The sequence below is a fragment of the Micropterus salmoides genome, unplaced genomic scaffold (genome assembly GCF_014851395.1).
Source record: "Micropterus salmoides isolate LMB-PRFRI ecotype aquatic unplaced genomic scaffold, ASM1485139v1 Ms_hic_scaffold_12, whole genome shotgun sequence".
Classification (NCBI taxonomy): Eukaryota; Metazoa; Chordata; class Actinopteri; order Centrarchiformes; family Centrarchidae; genus Micropterus; species Micropterus salmoides.
Window position 1 is genome coordinate 15,415,388 of NW_024040263.1, and position 15,571 is coordinate 15,430,958.

At 40.3% G+C, this 15,571-nt stretch overlaps 1 protein-coding gene across 1 annotated transcript in view; it reads right to left on the reverse strand.

Annotated features, from left to right (window-relative positions):
• Positions 1–15,571, reverse strand: part of LOC119899155 (RNA binding protein fox-1 homolog 2-like) — a 39,522-nt gene that overhangs the window by 8,294 nt on the left and 15,657 nt on the right. The window contains 9 exon segments of the mRNA XM_038713602.1: positions 171–216; positions 1,869–2,013; positions 2,116–2,172; positions 3,419–3,506; positions 7,431–7,523; positions 7,636–7,689; positions 8,096–8,266; positions 10,233–10,295; positions 10,297–10,440. Coding sequence (XP_038569530.1) covers positions 171–216; positions 1,869–2,013; positions 2,116–2,172; positions 3,419–3,506; positions 7,431–7,523; positions 7,636–7,689; positions 8,096–8,266; positions 10,233–10,295; positions 10,297–10,440 — 861 coding nt within the window.

The following is a 15,571-nucleotide window of genomic DNA, read 5'->3' on the forward strand; positions in this document are numbered from 1 at the left end:
AAGATAATTTAAGAATAAATCAGGAGAAGATAAAATGTCTAGATGTGATGAATCAAAAGTACACGTCTCTATGGGTTTGGTCCGTGCCATTTCACACTTGAAAACCCACAGGCAAGAGCGGGGAAAACGTAGGTAAGGAGAGGCAATAGAGGAGAGAGGGGTATACTTACATAGAGATCAGCTGCACCGTAAAAGCCATCCTGATAGGCCATCACACTGAGAGAGAGAGAGTGAGAGAGACGGGAAAGGAGGGAAAAGGAGAGAGGACAGAGGAGCGGTGGTGGAAAGTCGAAACAAACAAAACAAAAACATGGTGGGATGCGCCACCGTGTGGGCATTGCAGAAAACAACAAAAAAGAACCACGATTAAGGGAGAGAGAGGGGTGAGAAAATGGTGCCAAACAGATTGTGAAAGAGAGAAAAGAAAGAAGGGTGAGATTATTACACACCGTGCAACATGCAAGACAAAATACCACCTCTTTGTATACAAATGCACTGACTTTAGAGTGATACTACTGTTAACTTCAGCTGCTGAGACAACCTTTTATTAAAAGAAAATGCTACTTAGTTTCATCTTAATTCTTAAGTCTCATGTCATAACTTCTGAGGAACAAGGAAATGGTATTTTAGCTCGGCAAACTATCAATGTCAATATCTATAATAAAAATATATTCAAAACACACACCATGCACAATTATGAAGTACTACTTTGAACTAAGCTAAGACATGCATTTAGAAAAGTCATGTGTATAATATTACGTCTAGCTTTAACTATCAATAGCAGTTTACTGAGGGGTGTACTACGAAGCAAGTTTGATATAACAAGGCTCTCTTTGTGTTAGCTGGCTCGACAAACCTAAAGCCCCAAACAGCGATAATCAACTTTCTTTGTTAACCAAGGGTTTGTCTTGTCAGGATCTGTGCGCGTTCCCATAAAAAGGCATTTCATGCGTCATTTGAGTCTTCTTCCACCGATAATTGTTAACCATTTAAATTTGCTGACTTAATACATTTATTTTACCACTCAGTGCCTGCCGTTTATTACTAACCTGACAGCTGTACATTAGAGCTCTTAAGCTTTAAATTTGATACATTTAAACATGATACTCAAGAAGCATTTAGATCGGACACTGTCCCATAATGAAGGATGCATGGAATTCACCATGCAGCAAATCAGCACCAAACATAAAAACAGTAGTTTGCATTTTCAGTAACTGAACGTATGTAGGTTCCTGTGGAAACACGACGGCTTTGTTCACTGCCTTTACAAATGTACGACCTAACATGTCTGTTAGTATAACAATCTATATCAGTCATAGAGAATATCGTCAGCAAATTAATTTGTGACATTTTTTACATCCGATCTAAATTTGAAAATCTGAACATAACCTCTGGAGCAGCTAAAGTTATCATGGGTAATCTTCTTGCCAGGTTAAAAGACAGCCACTTTTGTGACACTGAAAACTCTGGCTTTAGACATAATAATAATAATAATAATCCTTATTTGTAGAGCACTTTTCAAAAACAAGTTACAAAGTGCTTTAACAAGTGTAAAGAATAATACAAAAAAAACAAGAGCATGAAAAATTAATATAAAATTAGTAAAATACAATAAAATAAAAGGGATAAAATAAAGTCAAATAAGATTGGGAAAAGCTCTCCTATAAAAGTATGTTTTAAGAAGGGACTTAAAAGAGTTCACTGACTCAGCCGACCTGGTTTCCTTGGGCAGGCTGTTCCAGAGCCTCGGGGCCCTGACAGCAAACGCTCTGTCCCCTTTAGTTTTCAGCATACCTTGCTAACCAATTATTCTCGCTTCATAGTACACCCCTCTGGTTAACAGTTTTTATTTATGTGCGCGTGTTTACCCTGGGTAGGTAGGGATGGCAGGTTGTGGCACAGCCGCCCTGACTGCACTGTAGACCGGCCGGGCACGCCCCCGGAGATGAGCGCCTCGAAAGGTCGCAGCGGTGGAGGCAGCTGCTGCTGCTGCTTGGTATGGAAACCCCGGTACTGAGCGAGAAGAGACAAAAAAAGAACAGCATCTCAAATACCTCTAAGATTACAATATTATTTGTGCGTGTGTCTCCGTCAGTCTAATCCTTGTTGGAATACCTGTGTAGAGTTCAGGGCTGTACATGGCTCCAACCATGGGACTCAACTTCCATCCAGCTGTAGCCAACAAAAGAATGACAGCGTACAATTAAAGCAAAATTTGACAAAGAACTCATAGAAGCGATCAGACATTTCATGACTTGTGCATGTGTTCACAGTGATCTCTGCTGTTCATTATAAAGAGCAGATGTATAAAACTTCATGAGTGTTTGTCTGTACATGCTTTCACTCAGTGCCATTACCAGGACAGAAATTCTATTCAATATTATTATGCATTTATTTTCTTTTTATTGGAGTCTCATCATCATGATTACAAATATATCCTCTTAGTTTTACAAAGCTCTAAAGTCCATATTTAGTCCAAAATAGTAATAAAAAACATTAAAAGAAAAGAGTAACCCCTAAAATCCACTGACTCCGTCTACGGCACGTTAAGGCTGCGTCGCGGTTGCCGGAGCTAATCGCGGCCATTATAGTCAATGCTCATCCACCAGCTGCGGCCGCAGCGCGTCCCAGAAGCGGTTCTCCGCTCTGCTCCACAGAGAATAGGTAGCAGGTCTATTTTTGCCGCTAGCCGCGTCAAGCAGGACAGAGCAGATCGAACCAGGCAGGAAGTCAGACACAGAACGGCATAGAACTTCAATTTTCAAAATAAAATACCCTGTGGAGACTCCCGATCGTAAAACAACAATAAATACGGTTAAAACGGACACAAAAGGAAATCATTTAACTACGTAGCCTACTTAATCAGTAGAAGCACAAAATGCAAACACTGGTTACAAGATCAACAAAATCTAAACATATCAGCAAAGTCAGGCAAAACGCTCTGTTTCTAAAATGCTCCCTGTGGGAAATGCAGCCTGAAGTTGACGGAACGAAACGGGGTCACACAGAGCTGTGAAGAAGGTAGTAGAAGCACAAAAATAACAAATTATTAACAAGTCAATAACGTGGGGCAGGCTGCACGCTCCACTGCTGAAACGCTTCTGAGACGCTTCCAGTGGACTTTGACACCGGGCTGAGGACGCATTTCAACCGTGGCGCAGCTGTAACGTGCCGTAGACTGATTCAGTGGATTCCCGGCGTAACTGAAGATTTTCTTTTGTTTCGTCATATACAATGCATTACAGTGAAACAGGTATAAGGGGAGTACAGTAATTCTTATATGTAGTTTTACAAATATGCAGCATATTGTGATACATAATCAGAATTCAACACATTTACCTATATGGCGATACTAATTTCAGTCACATTGCCCAGCCCAGTCAGCACATATCTAACAAAAGGTAGAGATGTGCATTACCGTATGGCAGAGTTGCGAGGGCCTCTCCGTTAGAGTAAGGTGTGGTCATCTTCTTGTTGGTCATGACTCTGGCTGTGGCGTTATTGACCTGGACACCAGAAAAAGTGGTCAGGATGCTAAATCAAACCAGTTCAGATAACACAGACAACAGATAAACAAGTATTGAGGATTTATCAAAATGATGCAGAATCCAAATCACATTAGAATTTAAACTCAATAGATTATGTGAGACATGAGGGACATACTCTGCATTCATGTTGATCAGAGTTTTCATGTTACCTGTGTGCTTTAAGTGTGAGGTGTCATTATACTTTAAACAGCTTTATTTTCAAACTTATGAGGTTAATTCTGTTGATGAGCAGCGATGGTATTTGATGCATGCGCTTCTTTTGAAGGAGAAAGACATTGAAAACAAAGATCCTGGTGAGTAGTCAGGCAGTTTTGCACACAAACAATGCAACCATTGGCACACAGAACAAAGAAAACCACAAAATATTTCAGAACAAAAGCATTCAAAAAGAAATCCAAGACCATTATATTGCTACCTTTAAAAAAAGGAGGGAAAAAGAAGGTGAATTAAGCGGCAGATTTATCAGTTGAACACAATGCAAAAAAACATCCATCGAAGAGTTCATACACAAATTACACGCAGCCAATCAAGAGCAAATCACATCACCAGAGATGAGCAAAACTAGCCAATCAGCAAGCATCAGATGCAGCAAGAGACCAATCAAAAAAGGTTGGCAGCCCTCCCAATCAACTACACATCATACAGAAAAGGGAGGAAGGGGAGGGAGAGAGAACGACAGAAAAAAGACAGAAATATAGAGGGATGCAGGTCAGGAGGAGGAGCCAGTCCACATGAAGAGACACAGAAAAACACATACATGATGTGGAGAGGAGAGAGGCAGAGAGAGTGAACAATCCATCCAAATGTGCAATTCTTCTAACAAACAGAAACAACAAGATGCGATACACACATACAAAATACATCTGACTGTTTGCCTACATTTGATCTAACTGTACATGAGCAACAATGGAGAAGTGGTGAATGGAGCAAGAATGAATACAGAGACACAGAGAGAGAGCAAGAAGTCCAGATGAAGACGAGAGAGGATGGGGGATGCAAATATCATTCCTCGAAAAAAAAAAAAAAAAAATAATAATAATAATAATAAATCCAACTATGGTTGTGAAACACTGCCAGGCATTCCAGATCAGTGTCGCACACCAGAAAGACCTTGAAGCACACAACCACCAACACACACCATCCAGAACCAAACTGATCAAAAAGTAAAACAAGGACACCTTTTTACAGAAATCAGAACATTGAAAAGCTGCTGTTACTTAATCAGTGGCACAAATGGTTAAGTTTGATTTGCTACAAATGATTTCATGATAGATTTTGTACTAAAAGAGTACATATTTCACATGAAGAGTAGATTTGCTGTGCATCCTTTTTGGTCTCACACTATATATATATATATATATATATATATATATATATATATATATATATATATATATATATATATATATATATATATATATATATATATATATATATATATATATATATATATATATCTTAAATTTGTATGTTGAATCTAAGCAGCCATACCTCTACAACTGTCTGCAGCCAAGTGTGGTACAGAAAGTGATAATCAAGTACTACAGTACACCATGATATACAGACAACTATTATCCTCTCACCAGTAAAGCTAACATAGCACTCATGCTTCAGCATGCTGTCCCACTAAGGTGCAGAAATGCAGCTATTGGCTGACACATGACACAGAGAGATGACATAGTACTATATGGCGTCATACAGATGACGAGAAAGAGAGTAAACCATGCAGGATACAGCTCTGGAATTAAATGCTGAATGCAGTTAGAGAGGTGATTGGAATGAATGCATAAGAAGTGGTAGTCATAGTTGTTGCACTTGCAGATAGATGCAGTACATTCAGTTATACAAGTGGCCTTAATAATGCCATGCGGTCAATGGCTAATCTCGTAATCGTTTCATTCACCACCTCCCCAATCAATCACATGATTAGCCAATCAGGTTCTGTCAATCCATCAATCGAGCCCCCTTCAGTAAAGGAGTCTTTCATTTGTGTTGGGTGCATTTTATTTCAAATTTGACGGATGGGGTGGGGGGAGGGGTCATTCAAAGATGATGCCATGTGTACACAACTTACCGTTGCCAGGGAAACGGCGTGAGGACACGCGAGCAGTTACCGTGGAGACTGACAACAACAACAACATACAAAAATCATCAGGGAAATAGAGAAAATATATATGTAATAAAAGAAATGATGACCCAAAATAAAACAAACAAACAGAACGAGGTAATGAATAGCAACCCCCACCCTGTGATAGAGAGGGAGTGATGTAACAGGTCACGTGTCAACAGTCACCTACAAGTATCAGCCATTTGACAACAATCTAGCCTCTCCTGGTTAAACCCCTCTACAAACACAGATCATAAAAGTTGATAAAAAGTAGCAAACAAATGGAAACAGAAATAAGTCAGAAATTAAAATCTAACTTTGGAGGGAACTAGCCCTTATTATTGCCTAAAATGTATTAAAATAACTGACAAAATAATCACTCAAAATCAAACTTAATCTCGTTGTCCTGACTACATCACAGGACAGGGAAGTGGACAAAGATATGGGGGAAGGGAGACGGACAGCAGAAATGCAGGTGCATATGGGGACACACAAACAGGTAGAGACAGACAAGACAGACTGGCCTGGTGAAAGAGTGGAGATAGATGGAGGAGAACCAATATAAAAAATCTTTTAAAAAAACAAGGAAAGGAGAGGGAACGAAAGCTATCAATTGCATTCTCTTCACATGTTCATTCTCTCTCCGCCCTCCATATTTCTAGTTCTGCACACCCACACACAGAGACAGAGAAGAGTGCAGGACGTTCAAGACCATGCAGAGGAGCTTTAGTAGCAAGTAAAAACAAAAGCGTGATTTATAATCAAGAGCCAGAGCAAATGGCGAAAGCATGGTGTATTTGATCTCCAAGGCCATTTGCAACTGAAATCTGAGCTCATGCTGATAAAAAAAAAGGCACAACAAAATGCACTTCCATGAGATCTGGTGTTCTTTTTCAGGAGTGGTGGATGCAACTGTGTGTGTGTGTGTGTGTGTGTGTGTTTGTGTGTATACAAAACTATTTTTTTGTGCCATCCATCTTGCACGTCTGAAATTAAACAGTCAGCTTTTTGAAGCATCAGAAATGACACCACACTACTCACGGCAGTTTCATTCCCAAAAACTGCCCCCTGAAAATGCCCCCATCATGCATCAGTCTCTTAACACATCAAACATTTAAAAAAATCTTCAACAAAATGCATACCCAGAGCCTCCCACATAATATTAACTGTAAGAGTGTAAAAACTCCCAGTTGACATCTGACCTTATGATCCATCCATGCAACATACAGTAGCCTCTTACAGACACCAGCAAGCACTTTTTTCAGAGGAAAAATAGCTGAGAGGCTATTAACTGCCCTTTCAGTCGTAAACACAACCATAAACCAAAAATGGCTGCCCATCATGATCATGGAAGAAGTGATGATGGTGATGGAAAAGGTGCAGGAAAATACAAAATAACAAAAACAGATCCTACATGCTGTGACAGAAGCAGATATCATCAGCAACCATGTCGTAGTGACGTCTCACCGGCCATGCCTTGTTGTGTAGCCACTCCACCCAACATGCTTTGCAAACAGAGCTTTAAGATCAAGGTGCAATGGGCAGCCTACAACATCAACAACAACATAAACATTGACAGGAAGTGCCGTCAAAAGCGACGCCTGTGTGCACGGCACCACTGCCCCATGCTATAGTGAAGCCAGAGGGGTTAGAGTTGAACACATATAGCCATCCGGAAACCTCTGGGGCAGAAACAACCAGAACAAACTCATTCTCATTCTCACAGGAGAAAATGGTCACCGTTTCAGAAAAGGGGGATGAGGGTGGTGAGTTACCTCGATTTTACGTCCTTCCACCAGCGTACCATGAAGCTTCTCTCTGGCCCTCTCTGCATCTGCACTCGTCTCGAATGTTACAAAACCAAAGCCCTGCGAGCAGAGGAGGGGAAAATGGAAAAAGAAAAGTGAGAGAAGGTTGAAAATAGCTGTTAAGCTTTCGCTGGGCTCATTTTTGCTAACAAATTTTAGAAAAACTTCCTACCTTGGATCCCCTCTCATTGAATATGATCTCGACGTCAAGGATTTTGCCAAATTGCTGAAAAATAAAAAGCAGAAAATTAAGAGGCTGAACACGTCATGTGCTGCATTTTGCCACAGGGTGTCAGCACTGTTCAACCATGAGGAGCTGGCAAGGAGCCAGCTCTGCCAGGTCTTTCCTTCCAACATATCTTCCTCGACTCTGCCCTTTTCTCTGCACCACATTTTAAAGTCATTCCTCTTACATAAAACCGAACACAAGGCCAGATTTTTACACCTGACCCAAAATAACCATTCTACCCGATGACATTCCAAGTAAAAGTTTTGTTTTTTAGACAAACAGAACCTACTTTTCATTTAAAACACCACTTGAGTATAGGAAACAAACATAGCTGACGTCTTTTCTGGGTAATTGTTATGTGGTGATTCAAAGCGAAAAGGGCGGAATATTCCAGTCTACATACCCCAAACATCTGCCGTAGGTCAGGGTCTCGGAAGCGGAAGGGTATGTTGGACACGTGGAGGCGTTTAGGGGTTCCCTTGTCATCCGCATCAACCCCAGCAGACCCTCCGCCACCTCCTACTCCCGACCCAACCCCTGACTGACCATCGATCTGAGAGGACACATCTGACTGCTGGAACAGAGGGACAGGGACAAAAGGAAGAGACACAGAAGATGATGAGAGGGTTGTGGTGTTGGGCAAAGACGATATATACCATCAGACAATATCAATTTGTCATCAGGTTTTATTGTTTACACTGTGGTAGCTGTAGGCCTGCAACTGACAATTCATCAATTCATATTTTGCCCACATAATTTCCCAGACCCCAAAAATTTTTTTCAAATTGCCAAAAACAGATACCATTTGGGACTTGCTTGAAAAGCAACTAAAATGATTAATGGATGGTCAAAATAGTTACCAATTAACTTCATTCAGTTATTGAGCCTACCCTCACTGATATAAACTGATAGGACAAATTAACAGAAACACCTGGATACCCGGGTACTCCATTCACTGACTGAACTGTGTCGATAGTAACAAGCATTGAAAGGTGCCTTGTCATTTGGTGATGACAGGAGCGTATCCATGTTCCTAACACAACATAACCAATGGTCATCATTGAAGATCTCTAAAAAAAAATGTTACATGTGTTGAGTGTGGGTGGCTCTGTGGATAATATTTTACTTATACTTGACTCAAACTCTTGTTTGGGTTGGGTTTAATCCACAAAACTATGCTTAATGTTTTATAGCTGCATGTTTTTAACCTAAGGAAGCGTTAATCTATGTTGGTGATTCCACGACTCCAACCATTTGATAAGTTCCCTCAAATGTAAGCCTATTAAACTAAGATGGTAATAAGAACCCCCTTTGATGAGTTCCCATTATAGCCCATGTCATATTAAGCGAATGGGGTGGGTAACATAGGTCCCTGGGAACAAAGGAATGACAACAAACCTGGTGTTGCTGTTGACCGGATCTTTGGATTAGACATCTATTTAAAATGCTACAATGGTACATTGCTGCCTTACTGTTTGTTATTAATGTTCCTTTTGACAGTTATTTTTATTTTTTATATAGTCCAATACTGTACAGATATTTCATCTGTTTTATCATTTTAGTCTAGTTATCCAGGTTGAGTTAGGAGTGCAGATTAAAAACAGTTTCTCCAGCTGCTCCCCGATCTTTGAACACATTCCTCATTGAAGGGAGTATTTGTAGTAATGTGTAATGTAATTTTCTTGTGTTAAAATGGATTTTATAAAATTGGTATGGTTCAGGAACCAATATTGGTGCCATACCCTATGCACAATAAAGCAACACACTTAAAATCGTGAAAATTTTATATATTTTATATATTTTATATAATTTTGGTTAACAAAAACGGAATATTATAACCTTCACGAAGAAAGACTTTATTGCAGGACTCTAGACTGCATTAGCTAGGTGTACTTAATAAAATGGAAAATAAAGCAATCAACAGTCAGCAGCGTGGACCGTGTGGAGTATAGAGCGATTGAGAGCATGCAACAGAGAGTAAGCCTAGCAGTTGTAGAAGTATTGCAACAGTTACTGGTACATAGTAGTTTACAGTGTCGATCAGTCTTGTAGTGTTTAGAGCAAATTAACACTTTCCCCCACTATCATTCACATACCCTGTTCTGTCCCTCTCCACCTGCGTTACATCTGCTGAAGCCCCTCTAAGCTAACATTAAGCTAGCAGTTTAAATGGCTCTGGACTTCAGTCTTGGGTTCAAAGCTAGCTGCTCTTTAAGAATGCATGTGTAGATATAGCTTTAAGTTGGCTTACACAAAGATTGGGAATGATCTGAATCAGTTTTACATAGAGAGATTTACAGATTTTTGATTAAGGAAAAACGGACAACGGTATCGGATTTGTAATTACAATCGGTCAGCATGCTGATTCTGGGTATCAGAATTGGTATGTTGAGTAGAAAGTCAGATTGGTGTATCCCAGTGACTTACTATTATTTTCAAAAAAAATCTATAACATATATTCCTCCACACTCTGCTCTCGGCGCCCTCTCAAGGCAAAGACCTGATGTGGGCTGCACACAGAGGAAGAGGCTGGCACTCACTTGAACACTGAGGCTGTTGGCAGCGTTGACGGCGCTGTTTGCTGCTACACTGGCTTCCACGGGGGCCCTGGACGGCCCCCGCTGCATACAGGCTGCCCCCGTAATCCAGGGCCAGGCCGTTCTGGGGGGGCGGAGGTGGAGGTGGAGGGAATGCTGAGAAAGGTGGTGGTACGAGTCCCTCCTGACCGCCAGCACTATCCTGAGAGCCCTGTTTGAAGAAAAAGAGAGAAGAATGAGTGAAAGCTAAAGTAGTGGGCTGGCGAACTTCCACAGTATCCTTTACTGAGAGCATCACCCGAACACACGGAGACCACTTTCCCAAGTGCCTCAGTCTAAAAGTCATACAGGCATGGATATTATATTTCCATTTCCCCATGTATGTGTGTGTGTGTGTATAAACACGTGCATGTGTCTACACCCTCCACCCATTAAATATTCACTGCAGCCACATCTATTATTGAGGGTCAGATGCCTCCACACTCAGTGTGTTGTACAATGGTGAGTGTCTAACACCTACACACACACTCACAAACGCCTCTGCACACAAACCACCTTTGACACGCAAACACCCACACACCTAAACGCTCACACAGAGACCAACTGTTAGTAAGGAAGCCTGCCCATGTATTTGGTGCACATTATTACCCCCAGAAAATTGCCGAACGTTACTGACATTCGAGTGCGTAGGAGGACAATGCAGGCACCCACTAACGCATGACGAAACACAAACTCAACACAGGCAATAACATAACACAAAACACACACACACATTCCATGCTGTTGGCAGTGGCGCATGGATACCCTAAATGGTAATAGTTAGAGAGTGGAGGGAGACAGCAGAGACGGGAGAGAAAAGGAGGGGATGGATGATAAAAGGTGATGACTGATAGAAGAGCCACGGTCTGTCTTTCAGGTCTTTTTTTAACTCGCTACTAACTCCACTGGGTGGCCAATCAATTCAAGAATGTAACATAATGAGAAAACATTTTGGTTTGGTTTATAAACAACATTACAACAAGACTAAGTAGTCATGCTAGAGGCTCTATGAGGCTGAGCTAAATGCTAACGTCAGCATGCTAACATGCTCACAGGGACAATGCTGCTAATGCAATGATGGCATTATGTGGAAAGTGAAATGACCAACAAAGCCGTTACAAGTCTTCTTGAGGGGAACAAGACACCCAAAAAACAAATTCATATCAAACAGCTGTTAAACAAGTTTAAGATGCCAATATTGGTAGATCATATGCCTCATCTGGCAGCCATTCTTTTTCTGATTTCTTAATCTTTTTGTCTCCCTGTTCCGCTCCTAATTTGAATCATTATCGTTATTATTTTCATTATTATTATTATATGCAGTAATAGTAACAGTTATAGCAATAAAAGCAGGCACTAATAATAATTATTATTATTATTAATTAGCAAAAGTAATATTCTGTGTCTTTTTTTCCCACCACCAAAATGGAAATCACTACTAAAAAGACTCCATGCTTACAAGACATCTGCTTGGCTACATTCATTGTGTGTGTGCACGTACATGTGTGAGTGAGTGACAGGCTACAGCAATGCCCATCTGAGTTGCACAATAGATCTCTGTCCCTTTGGGACTGTTAAAAGTGTGTGGGAGGGTGTGCATGTATGAGTTTGTGTGTGCATGCCATCTGTCTCCCAGCTTTTGACCTTTCTCAGCATTGCACCTGTGGTACAGTAGCCAGGCCCCTCGACTCAGTGACAAACCAGGGGATGCACACGGTCGACATGGACCACATCGATATTGTGACATGAGAGCAGCGACAGCTGAATTGCACCGAGTCAACAGAGAGAGGGAAACTTTGTCTTGTAAATAACACAGGTACACAAATGTAAATACAACTGGACTTTCTGTATTATACTGAATATTTACAAGATTCAAAATAACTTACTATCGCTATTCACAGCAATACAATTTTTACAGATAAACAGACATATTTTAACATATTGTCATTGGCACGACAGCATGCGCAATAAAAATCAAATTAATTATCTCTTTACTTTGAAAGTGCACTTATTTATCCTGAATCTCACCTATTTTCTTTGAATCAATCTCGTCAGGTGGAAATAATTTACTAATCAACATAAAAAAAACAAGGCTACTTTTAATCATAGTGTTTAGATTGTAAATTTACTAGTTGCTAAACTTTGTTATTAGATGTATAATTTAAAAGGAAATGCCGCCCCTTGCAGGCTCTGTGCCACTCAATAAATTTACATAAGGAACAGGACTGAAGGCTACAACATACCAAAGGAAATAACAGTGTTATATGTATTTAATAAAACCTTAAAACCTTGATTTATGTACCAATCCTAACTTCTTTTATAAATTCCTTTACAAATTATATCCTCTTTGAATAATTATGTGAATGTAAGGTATGTGTATATTGAAATTATTAATAAATAAAACGGGCACAAATAAAATGTATACATGTCAAGTCCCTATGAAACTGATATCATACATTTTCATTTGTGTTTTGGTTTTTAAAGTAACATGGTAAAAACTGTAGGATCTAGTACTTTTTGAAATGAATGGCTCTCAGCAGCTCAACCACAATACAAATCTGTGGAACAAGCACTACGTTAATCACTGACATCTTTAAGTCTGTTGTGATCAGCAGCGTAACCCCATCCAGCAATCCTCTTATCTCACTCCATCCACTTCCTGATAACATACAGTAAATATGTGTTTTTTCATTAATCGCAACACTGAACCTGGTACCAAACTGTGATGCCATCCTCTTCAATGCACATGTCTTCTTTTCATACTTAATCCCTGAACTGCTTTCTGCTGCTCCTCTGCCAGGTGAAGAGTCTTCACCTCAGCCAGAATAGAAACCACGTTCTCCATCTTCAGAGCCTAGCACTCAAGCAATACAGCCGCCAGATTACTGACCACCGAGTCCAAGTTTAACTTCATTCATATTTTCAAATAGCAGCTGTGTCCGCTCCTCTAAACCCTGCAGCTGTATGAACCTCTTCCAATCTTGTCCACAAGCATCCAAATTAAGATTTTTGCTAAGTGACAACATCCCTCACATCCTTGCCTTCCTGCCCTGCCTTAGTTTCATGCGGCAGGACCACCATCACACACCTTGGTCTTCAGAAAACGTTTGCTCATTATTTGCAGTGATTGTGCCCAGTGAGGGTTTTGATTATCTAACATTTTCAAGGTGTTTCCATACATTATTTCACCAACCCTTTCAATTTTTCTTCTGTTAATAATAGTTGTATTTTTATGCTGTAATTAATGAACAAAAGCTTTAAACTAGAGGTTTCTCTTTGTTATGAAAAAAAGAAGGATCCACACTGTTACATCACTAATGGTAATAATGTGAACATGAGCTGAAATCTTCTGATGAGACATCCTAAATTCATTATATTCAGAGAGAAAGAAAAGGAGAGCAACAACAAGGAAATGAGTCAGTTAAGTTGGGCTTTTAACTGCAGGAGACAAAATACATTAAATGCTAAATGATACACTGGGTGGCTTCCTCTTGCATCAGCCTATTCTAGATTAACTATTTTTGCAGAGGTGAAAATGATAGCAGGTGGAGAAAGTCATTCTGAGTGACCAGGTAAGAGCTAACCTGGATGACAAACAGAATAGAGAAACTAGACCTGTGCCTTGCTACAAAGGGAAAGTTGATCACAAAGGTTGGGTCAAGTGGTGAAATGATGAAAGTGGAAAGCAGATGATACACTATCAACATTTTACATCAATGAGGTAACACTTTCTGTATATATGTAGGTAAAGTCTCAAATATCTTGGGAATAAAAACCTATGGGTGTTATACCAAATTATCCTGAGGGGAACATGAATGTGAGTAACCAAGATGGTGAACCCATAGACGTATAAAGAAAACAGTGTCGAAGGCAGCTGCTCAGAAGTGCATGAAGCTCAAAAAAATGACTTCCGCGTATAAAATTACCTGGATCTTGTGCGTACCTTCCGCATTGTGCGGCCCTACGGGAACACGCACACTAGCATTTTTTATCAACCCCTCCTCCCTCAGCCACAGTGGCTGCCCATAGGCACTGTACAGCAGGTCTAAGCCCTTCAACACTCTCCCTCTACTGTTTCAAGTAGCATTTTTAATTATCTTTTAGTGGAGCTTTTTCATTCATTGCGACTCTGTCTAGCGGAGAATTGTGATGACTGTTGCTATAGACTGACGTCAGAGTCACATGAATTCTGATCTGATGGTCCAGACTGAGGTCGTATTTCATACAAATCCGACCTGTATCTGATTTGGACCACAAATATATGTAAAAGATCAGATTCCATGTAACTTGGGCTGTACAAACCAAAAAAATTTATATGGGTAACCAAAAATGAAGGAAGGAAAACATTTAAAGACACACTGAGAAACTTCACTCAGGGACACCACATATTGGTGACTACAAAATTTAATAGCAAAAACATTCTACCTTTTATCGAATTTGTTGGGAAAACGACCCTCCTGCTCTACAATAATATGTCCATCATGGCTCCAGTGTTGTCGCACTCCGTCCCAACACTGATGACTCATGACACAACTCACTCAACTACAGATGAGTCAGTCTTTGACTTGACACATTGTGATGCAATTCCGACAGAATGATAGTGCCTTGGATTTTAATAATGCACACAGATGATATCTTGGAGATTTTATATATGTATATACATACATACACACACACACACACACACACACACACACTAGGGCTGCACAATTAATTTAATCACGTGTGATTACGTAACCGCAAAAAGTGTGCGATTTAATAAAACAGTAAGAGTGCGTGTGGCGCTCTCTTCTCTGTGCGCGCTGTAGGCTGCTCATAATCTCCGCCCACACCGGGCTCTTGCATGTGCCTCTAAAAACAGATAAGCCAACGTAAAATGAGAAAAAAAATGATTTATGAGCAGTCTGCAAGTAACTTTTAAGACAACCTACCGTAACCCTCCTCCCCGCCCCACCGCTAATCGTTCAAAACATATAGTCGGACTCACCACCGGAGAACCGAGAGAAATGCCGGTGCTCCAGTGACAGAGAAACATCGACTGCAGCTGGCAGTAAGACAGGAGAAAACAAGAAGATAAGGAAAGGTTTGGCTCGCTGGCTGACTTGCTTGTCAGTCACTTTTCGTCAACCGACCAATCGCAGCCTGGATGGGGCCGGACATTAATAAAAATTTGACGCGCTACAGCAAGTCATTAAATGTTGAATATTATTAATGACAAGTTAGTACTTAGCATTAACAAATTAGAGACTCAATGTAGAGTATTTTCCTGCACAAGGTAATATACACACACACACATATATATA